Source organism: Myotis brandtii, unplaced genomic scaffold (assembly GCF_000412655.1).
Source record: "Myotis brandtii unplaced genomic scaffold, ASM41265v1 scaffold493, whole genome shotgun sequence".
NCBI classification, from domain to species: Eukaryota; Metazoa; Chordata; class Mammalia; order Chiroptera; family Vespertilionidae; genus Myotis; species Myotis brandtii.
Genome location: NW_005368827.1, coordinates 406,720 through 417,326, shown reverse-complemented (window position 1 = coordinate 417,326; position 10,607 = coordinate 406,720). Strand labels below are relative to the sequence as shown.

At 38.8% G+C, this 10,607-nt stretch overlaps 1 protein-coding gene across 1 annotated transcript in view; it reads left to right on the top strand.

Moving 5' to 3' along the window:
* Window positions 1-10,607, top strand: part of ARHGAP15 (Rho GTPase activating protein 15) — a 665,580-nt gene that overhangs the window by 386,575 nt on the left and 268,398 nt on the right. The window contains exon 8 of the mRNA XM_014548044.1: window positions 4,825-4,947. Within this exon, the coding sequence (XP_014403530.1) occupies window positions 4,825-4,947 (123 nt within the window). The remainder of the gene's footprint in view (window positions 1-4,824; window positions 4,948-10,607) is intronic.

Genomic DNA, 10,607 nt, shown 5'->3' with positions numbered 1-10,607 from the left:
CCAGGTCAAGGCCCGCACCCCGCCAGTCGCCCCACACACAGAGGGCGACCCGCGGTGGGGACAGGGTCACGAGCAGGTGAGACGGGCCAGCCTCTCGGTCCCTCGAGCCCCGGCTGTCAGATACCGATCGCCGATGGCAAACTGGGAACCTGGGTGGGTGGAGGCAGGGGGTTGGGCCGGCTGCCGGGGAAGATGGCCCTAATCACAGGATAGGCCTAGGGACCGTACCCACGCACCACTTTCTTGCGCCAGGCCTCTAGTTGTAAATAATGCTGCAGGGAACATAGGAGTACATATATTCTTTTGAATTAGTGTTTTGAGTTTCTTGGATATATTCCCAGAAGTGGAATCACTGGGTCATAAGGCAGTTCCATTTTTAATTTTTTGAGATAACTACATGTTTCCCACAGTGGCTGCACAATCTGCATTTCCACCAACAGCGCACAAGTGTTCCCCTTTCTCCACATCCTTGCCAACACTTGTTTGTTGCTCTGTTGACCATAGCTATTCTGACAGGTGTAAGGTGATATCTCATTGTGGTTTTAATTTGCATTTTTCTGATGATTAGTGTAATCGGGAATCTTTTCAGATGTCTATTAGCCACCTGTATGTCCTCTTTGGATAAGTGTCTATTCAGGTCCTTTGCCCTTTTTAAAATTAGATTGGTTTTTGCTGTTGAGTTTTATAAACTCTTTATAAATTCTGGGTATTTATTGCTTATCAGAAGTATAATTGGCGAATATGTTTTTCCATTTAGGGGGTTGTCTTTTCATTCTGTTGATGGTTTCCTTTACTGTGCAAAACCTTTTTAGTTTGATATAGTGCAATTTGTTTATTTTTTTCTTTTGTTTTCCTTGCCCAAGGCAATATATCAGAAAAAATATTGCTACGAGAAATGTCTGACATTACTGCCGATGTTTTCTTCTAGAATTTTTATGGTTTTGAGTGTAACATTTAAGTCTTTAATCTACTTTGAGTTTATTCTTGTGCATGGTGTAAGAAGTTAGTTTAGTTTCAGGCAGACTTTTTAAAGCAGACAGTCTCCCTTAGGCACTTTTGTGGATTCCTTAGAGACCCCATTAGAAACATTTGACCTCAAATCCTCTAAATTCAGGCAATTTCTTTTTTGCAAGTTGCAGCTCCTTCCTAAGTCTCTCTTTCTCTTTTTTCTTCTGAGTTCATTATGATGGGATAGGATGACTCAAGTCTAGTTTCCTTACAACTAGAATTTAGCAAAATGTTTTGCACTCAAGAACTACTTTAAAAAAAAACGTATTTGATTGAAACATTTCCATTTTAAATGTGTAACTGAGCTCCTGATATTTTTTATTTTCCTTTTTCCATTCTTCTTTCACCAATCTAAATATATATATAAAAGGCTAATATGCAGAGTGTCCCCTTGGGAGTTCAACTGGGAGACTGGGAGTTCGATTGCTCGCTATGACGTGCACTGACCACCAGGGGGCGGCATGAAACAAAGGAAGGCCCCGGCCGTCAGCCAGAAGGCTCTGATTGGCCCTGATTGCCAGCCAGGCCTAGAGACCCTACCCGTGCACGGATTTTGTGCACTGGGCCTCTAGTACATCAATAATTGAGAGTACTATAAAAATTATTTGAGACTGGCCTCAGATCCAGACTTGACCTTGAACAAGTTATTTATTTTCTTTGCCTTAGCTTCTTCATCACTAAAGTATGTAGGATTCTTATACATATTTCTAAAGGTCATTGTGAGAATTGGTTCAATAAATTTTGGCTGAACTTTGCTATATGCTAAATAATATTTGAAATATTAGGGACACATTAGTGAACAACATCTACAAAACTAAATTAAAATTCCTGCCCACATGGAGCTTACATTGCAGTAGAATAAAGTTAAATCATGTTAGATGCTTAGAAGAGTACCAAGCACATAGTAAGGTCTTAATACATTTTAGGTATGTTATTATTCATCCACTTGAATGAATGGCTTATTCTAAGGCAGTGGTTCTCAACCTGTGGGTCACGACCCCTTTGGCAGTCAAACGACCCTTTCACAGGAGTCGCCTAAGACCATCCTGCATATCAGATATTTACATTACAATTCATAGCAGTAGCAAAATTACAGTTATGAAGTAGCAATGAAAATAATTTTATAGTTGGGGATCACAACATGAGGAACTGTTTTAAAGGGCCAGAAGGTTGAGAACCACTGTTCTAAGGTATGATTCGGAAGGAAAAGAGGTTCTTTGTACCTAATAAAGTACCCCAAATCCTTACATTATGTCAATTGGGTTAAGACAGTGGAGGGCCCAGTGAATATCGATATCTTATAGAGACAAATTCCTATCAAGCATCTATACAAATAAAAGGGTAATACGCTAATTAGGGCAGACGTCTTCCCGACATCCATCTGGATGTCCATCCAGACAAAGCCACAGTGGCTGCGAGGCCCAGGGCTAAGGCAGCCATGGGTTCAGGCAGCCTTGAGCCCCAGTGGCTGTGAAGCACAGGACTCAGGCATCCATGAGCCCCGGTGATTGCAAGGCCTGGGCCTCAGGCAGCTGTGGGCTCAGGCAGCTGTGAGCCCCGGCGGCTGAGAGGCCTGGGGCTCACGGAAGCAGTGGGCTCACAACAGTCGTGGGTTCAGGCAGCCATGAGCCCTGGTGGCTGCAAAGCATGAGGCTCATGGAAGCCATTGGCTCAGGCAGCTGCAAGGCCCAGGGCTCAGGCAGCCATGGGCTCACAACATTTGTTGGTTCAGGCAGCCATGAGCCCCAGCGGCTGCGAGGCCCGGAGCTCAGGCCTCACAGCCACTGTGGCCGTCAATGGCAGCAGCAGCAGTGTGATGGGGGCGGCGCCTTCCCCTGATCAGCCTGGTCTCCTCCCACAGAGTGAGGCCAAAATGCGGCTTAGGCCATAGTGAGTGGGCCTATACTGTCCGTAGACATGCCCTTAGGGCTCCTGGACTGGGAGAGGAGGCAGGCCAGGCTGAGGGACCCCGCAGTGCATGAATTTTTATGCACCGAGCCTCTAGTTCATAATAAGATAACTTGAAAGTATTTAGACTCTATGCTTAATGAAGGTCCAGATCTTAAGTGTTATGTTTATCACTAGTGGCCCAGTGCACGAATTCATGCACATTGAAAGGAAATTAATTAGAAGAAATATTTTAATATCACTATTTGCCCTTTCTCTATAACAGAAGTGTCAACCAAATTCATGATCGACAATGACAGATTGAAACACACACATGCAATTGGCGCCAGCAAGAGCTTTATATGTATCGCGTATGCACGAGTCAACTTAGCCTTTTATATATATAAACTTGCTTAATTAGACCTGATTTGTGATTTAGCTAAACTTTTCCCAGCCCAGTGAAGCACCCCAACTTCTCTTTCAGGTGATTGTCAGCAACACTGCAATAAATATCAACATGAAGCAGATTATTATTATAGATCATGCAGAGAGAACAAAGGGTAAAATATTTTACTGTAGCAGTGTTTGACTATATTCTGCGCAGTGAGAAAACCTGAAGTCATTTTCAAGTTCCACCATTTCTTACTTCTTTTCAGTCGTGTCAAATTTCTAAGTTTTCTAAATCTCCATTTTCTGGCTAATGAAAAGAAAATAGGATTCCACTGAGTCTCCTATCTACCTAATCCAGGACTTCTGTGAGGATCAAATGAGATGAGGCTCAGGAAAACACTTCCCAGACATTTGGTTACAGTGTAAAATGTTTTTACCTGGCTATGAAGCAAGTTGTGTTTCTGGGCTGAAGAAACTGCAAGGCTAGTCATTGCTAGGGAGTGGAAGCCAGGTGTTGCTACTTGACGTCATTACCCAGATGGAGAGAAGGACACTTAGCATATTAGCCTTTTTTATAGATAGATTGGATTCATAGCCTTTAGCATGGAGCTTGATAATCAGTAGAGATTCAGCAAATATTTGTTCAGGAATTAATTTGATACTCACCTAATTTTGAAGATAAAGGTGAAGATAGGAAGCTGGGGATAGGAGACTGCTGAAGACAAGGAAAATGTTTGAGGCAAATTTGTGTTTCACAATTTCCCCTAGAACTGGTGGTAATTTGACATCAATAAGAAGAATAAGAAATATCTGCTTCAGAAAAATAAATCACTTTGGGTTAAGATAAAAGAATACTGCCCTGGGCCAATGTGGTTCAGTTGGTTGCATGGTCCAGTGTACTGAAAGTTGGTTAGTGGTTTGATTCCCAGTCAGGGCACATGTCTGGGTTGAGGGCTCTATCCCCGATAGGGGGCATGCAAGAGAAAGCTGATAGATGTTGCATTTTCACATCAATATTTCTCTCTCTACCTCTCCCTTCTTCTATCTCTAAAATCAATAAAAAATACTTTTTTTTAAAAGAAGAAGATTGACATAATTATTTGGACAATCAGGACCTTTGAAAATACCTGAATTACCTACAGGCAATATATAATTCTAATTAATGAAAATTTAAACAATTCTGAAGTGTTTTCCCCCTTGTTTAGAAGAGTTTTGCTTTGAACTTAATTTTGTATATAGATACAGATAGGTAGAATTGCCCAACAAAGGTTATTATGTTAACTATGAGGGAATAAAAATGAAAATAAATTGTGACCGTATGGAGCTAACCACATTCTCATTGCACATTCCCGTTGCAGCCGAGCTAATATTTTCATATGGGCAAATTTTTGCTCATATGCCCTGTCTAAGCAGAAGGGTCTAAGCCATTAATTCAGGGAGTTGTTCCATAACTACTGTTTTCTATTCATATTAGCATAAAGTAATAATCATAAAGGAGAAATTTACTGAAAGCCTCTGCCTTTTTTTTTTAATCTCCAGTGTTCAGACTGCATCATAGTGCTTCCGATACAAACGACAAAAACCGAGTTAAAAGCAGATTAAAGAAGTTTATTACCCGAAGACCTTCCCTGAAAACTCTGCAAGAAAAAGGACTTATTAAAGGTACAAGACATTTTATACTTTTTACGGTAACAGTGATAAATGAATGTGCCTCTGTGACCATAGTTATTCAGCTCTAAAGGAATATTAGGATTTTTTATTCTTTTTAGGTTGCTTATTGGATGTTCTGCTCTATAGGAGAGAAAAGATAATTGTCCAGAAAAATAATCCTGAGAAATTAAAGGGTGCATCGTAGAATTATTGCAAGAAATACCTAGTTTTGCCCTCAGATCTGAGCTCTGCGCCAGGAATAGAGAAGAGATATCTTAGTGGCCCATCAGAATGACTCCATGTCTCCTTGTGTCTGAACAATTCCAGTTTATACCCATCATCCCAGTATGCTTAGGAACGCATCCCTTTCCACTATTAAACATGTCCTGATTTGATAATAATGTATCCGATCATCCTAGTCATTGTCTGAAGTAAATTCTAGGAAGAAGTGTTAGGAAGGAAGTCCAAGACAAATGAGTATCATGAAAATTTGGGGATTTGAGAACTGGAAGCTGAGAGCGCAAACTAAACTTAAATTAGCAGGTACTTCTGCAAATATATCTAAAGTAAATAATAAGATATCCTGGCACAATATAGCCACCAGAATAGAAAAAGATAAACTCTGGCATTACCCTAATTGGAATTCAGACCTTGGTTCTACCACTCATTTGTAATGACATTGGACAAGTTATGATCTCTCTGACCTCAATTATCTCATCTTTTAAATGGGAATACTTACACCCATCATTGACAGAAGTATTGAGAGAAATAAATGAGATAATTCATGTAAAACATTTAACAATTTCTGGAATATAAGTATTCAATTAATATTCACTGCTATTAAAGTTATTATTTATTACTTTTTTTATTAGTTAGCATGCCAGATGGATGGAAGGATGAATGGATAGATTGAACCAGGGATATAGAAATCTGTAACTGGAAATTAACTTATAGATCACAAAGCAAAAATATGTTATTTTCCTGACCAAGGAAACATATGTACCAAGTCCATTATTCTCCCTGTTTTTCAGATTTTCTAACTGATGAATATATTTTAAAGTTAAATTTTTTTTTTAAACTGAAAATGGGCTAAAATAAACTCAGAACAAAGTTGAAAGACTTATAAAAGTCAAAAGATGATTTAATATGCAATTTTTCTCAGGAAGAGGGCAAAGCAGATTTTCATATTTTAGCAATACTTAATATAAGAATTATTTAAATAGCTCACAATTAGCTGTTTGACCTAACAATTTCAGTTTATTTTGAAACAAATGAACTTATCACAAAAATAATCTGTCATTTTGAACCAGCCCTAGAAGGTGGAATTTTTGTGAAGCATGGACATAGGTATCATTAATAGAGTAGAGAATTCTTACAATGCAAGTATTTGGGGGTGGAAATATCACATAATTTGAATTGGCTCATCTCAAACTTTTACTCTGAAAATGTCCTTTTCATTGCCACAGACAATATTTGATCCTCTACAAATTCAATTACATCCTATATAATAAAACCCTAATATGCAAGTTGACCAAACAAAACAGTGTAAGATCTGTGGAATGACTGGTCGTTATGACTCGCACTGACCACCAGGGGTCAGACGCTCAACGCAGAAGCTGCCCCCTGGTGGTCATTGAGCTCCCACAGGGGGAGTGCTGCTCAGCTAGAAGCTGGGATCAAGGCTTGTGAGTGCAGTGGCAGTGGTGGGAGCCTCTCCTGCCTCCACTGCAGGCGGGTGGCAAGGAGGAGGTGTCCTGGACTGTGAGGCCTCGGGACTGCTAGAGGTTGTCCGATTGCCGGCTTGGGCCTGATCCCGGGATCGGGCCCAAGCCGGCAGGCGGACATCCCCTGAGGGGTCCTAGACTGCGAGAGGGCACAGGTCTGGCTGAGGGACCCTCCCCCCAGTGCATGAATTTCATGAACCAGGCCTCTAATATAATATTAGACCTACTATCTTTATTTCTACCTTAGAATTCATCCCATAGATTATCATTTTCTTTTCTTTTTTAAATATATTTTTATTGATTTCAGAGCTGAAGGGAGATGGAGAGAGAGAAAGAAATATCGATGATGAGAGAAAATCATTGATTGGCTGCCTCCTGCACAACCCCCACTAGGGATGGAGCCCCCAACCCCAGCATGTACCCTGACCCGGAATTGAACCATGACCTCCTGATTCATAGGTTGATGCTCAACCACTTAGACATGCTGGCTGGGCCCCATAGATTATCATTTTTTTTACATAGGATTCAGTTGCTGGTTACCTGCCATCTTGAAAAAAAATCAAATAAATCCAGATTATTAGCCCAAACAATCCAAATCTGACATAAAGTCTAAATTTTTCATGACTCTGGAAATATGGAAAGTCTTTTAATTCAGTGGCAGGGTCTGGCCCAATCAAAATGCTAAGGAATTAGTAACTATGGTGCTCTAGGATTGGTCTCGGGAAGCACCAGAGATGCTGGATGCCTAATGCAGCCTTGATGCTGATGCAATGGAACCCCTGAGCACACTCTGCTGTGTACATTTTCTATATTCCAGCCCCATTAAGTTTTCACCATCGCTGACCAATGAGTCAGTATTCATTAGTAGGGCTATGGAAAATCTTTGTGAAATTCTGATTTGATAAGCTGCCATTGTTGTCTCCAGTGGAATTTTCTTCCAAATACAGATCATTATGCAAATATAGTCACTTCTTGGGATTGTTTCAGTTTTACTGCGAATTTTTTAAAGGCTTTTACTGCGATCTTTTTTTAACTGAGTAAAAAGTATTAAACCAATTTTTAAAGCTACAGGCCCAGTATAATTTAATACTTTAAGTTTATATTTTTAGCATACCTAAGGAAAAGACTTAGAAAAGGTCTCAGAGGTTTTGAAGGGCTATAAAAATTATATAAAATAAATGAATGATTAATGGTTAAATAGTTAATTTCTCCAAGTAAAATGACTTAACTCTTTCAAGGAAAATTATTTAGAAAAAGCAAAAATGGCTTTTTAAATTGTTCTGTAGTGCATTTGCCCAAAGATTATGGATCAAGTTCTTTAAACTGTCTAATTGTCCAGACCGGAATACAGGCCTTTTTTATCAAGGTTCAGGAAAGCTGTGTGAGGTAGTTGGGGTCTTACAGTGTGCTTGCTGCTTCCTGGGAGGGGCTTTGCAGGGTCACAGACACTTTCCACAGTGGTTAGTCTTTCATGCCATGTTACCAACAGATTGAGAGGCGTGAGCTTTGAATTCAGCCAGTCTTTATGGAGCACCCCCTTAGAGTCAGGAAGGGCCGTGCTTTATTGACTTTATAATGCCCAGTATAACTGTGAAAAATGAATTGTCCCCATTTCATATGGTCCAAACTTAGTCAAAAACCCTTTCTTCAAAACGTTTTTTGTACTCAGGGACTCCTGGCCAATATGTGATTTCATTGGCTCTAGTATACATCTGGAGTTACTTGATGTGGCTGAATTTTCTAGTTTTTTAATATGAGTAATGAGAAGGGCACACTGTGATGCCAAAAAAGGGGCCCAAAGATAATTCTGAATGACCACCCAATGGAGAGAAATCTTCATAGTTCAGGTGGGTGCAGCAATCACTGTCCCATTGCAGTGGTAGCTTCTGAAAAGCCTTCCATTTCTCCAACTGCTTTCACATTTGGCAAGGGGGGGGGGGGGAAGGGGGAGATGGTGGCGCTTTAGCGCTTTTATTTTATTTTATTTTATTTTTTTAACTTTTTTTGTTGAAAGTATTACAAATGTTCCCCCTTTTTTCCCCCTTGGATCCTCTCCACCCTGTTCTGGCCCCCTCCCCAGGCCTTCCCCCTCACTAATGTCTGTCCATGGGCTATGTATATATGCATATAAATTCTTTGTTTAATCTCTTCTCATCCGCCCCCCCCCCTTCTCAAATACATTAGTCCGTTGCATGTTTCAGTGTCTCTGGATCTGTTTTGTTCATCAGTTATTTTCTTCATTAGATTCCACATAAAAGTGAGGTCATGTGATATGCATTTATTGCATTAAATACCTCATTGGAAATAAAACTTGAATCAATTTAATACATAAATTATTGAATTGAGAGGGTACATTTTAGGGTGGTAGGTATGTGTGTACAGATCCTCTACTTGCTTTTAGAACTGAAATAATAACTTTAGCATCAGCCAAACTACTTTATGTAATCTTTCAAGTAACAGCATTGACATCCAAGAACAGAAAACACCTGGCAACACACTTTTTAGAAAAGATAACAATTGCTTGGGGTTTTTTTAGGAGCGAGTAGTATTTCCTTATATCAAATGATAGAGAGAATTGTATGTTTAGAAAGTAGTTTCTTTCACTTAATATGGGCAAAACCATACTGGATAATGCTAGTAGAAATTGAAATCAATGCTGGACTAATTCTATTTTTTAGTTTGATATATTGTTTGATTGTGAATTTCTCATAGAAACTTTTTCTCCCAGAGTTTAATTTTTTTCTTGCTTTCAGGGCCTTTACATTATTAAGGGTTTGTTTAATTATCTCAATTAAACAGTCTATATATATTCTAGTCTAGAAATGTCTGCCTTGTCCCCCAGAATATCCTTCCACCTTCTTACACCAAGTTGCTTTGGTTGCTTTTCAGTCTTCACCTTTGTCACCCTGTGACTTCCTTTCACTGATTTTTCTGAGTTGTATTCACTGGCTTCTGAATCCCATGCCTTGTCTTTATTGTTTTAAATTCTTTTATTGCTATGTAACAACTTCAGTAGCTCATTTAGAAAACATGAGACCTTGACTGTCTAAACACATCTTCAGAATCCCCATGTACTTGATCAATAGTTTAGTTTGGCATAAAATTCCATTGCCTTTAGAATACAGAGTTGCAGATTCCATTTCTTATTTTTGTTACTTTGACTTTTTTTTTCTTTCAGCATCATTGGGGTTTTTTGTCTTTATTATTAGAGATTCTATAATCAAGATGATGTGCAAAGTTGGCAGAATTTTAAAATTTTATTATGCTAAGCATTCAACTTGAAAAATTGTGCTTCTCTTCAGCTTTGGAATTTTTTCTCTTTATTATTATGTTGATAAGTTTATTCCATTAAATTTTTCTTGCCTTAGGAATATTCAAGACATGACTATCAGATCATCAGTTGATTTTTCACATAATCTGAAATAATTCTCAATTTTATCCTCCTGTCTTTTTATGAATTCATTTTTAACTTTAAAAATGTATTTCCATTGTTTTGGATGCATTCCTTATTTTCTGTTTTTTGTTTGTTTGTTTGTTTTGCTTTATTTGCACATTCACATGCAACAAGGGCAAAAGCTTTGATGACCAATCTACCCCCATAACTAACAGTGAGGATAGTACTTTGCACTTCATATATATATTAATTAAGTGGGAAAACAGAAAATAGGTTACATATTTTGAATTTATTTAAATGAGATAGGTAAATTTTTTGTCACTTTGAAATTTGTTTTTTATTTTATTTTATTTTATTAGTTTAAAATGGTCTTTCCAGTTCTTTGAATCATCATTTTCACATAGGTTCCTTTCTTTTACATATTTGTCTAATTTTGTTTTAATCACATTAGTGACTTAACTCAAATATCTGATGGGCAATGGTTGCCCATTCTTATTATATAACTAGAGGCCGGGTGCACAAAAATTTGTGCACTGGCGGGGGGGGGGGGGGGG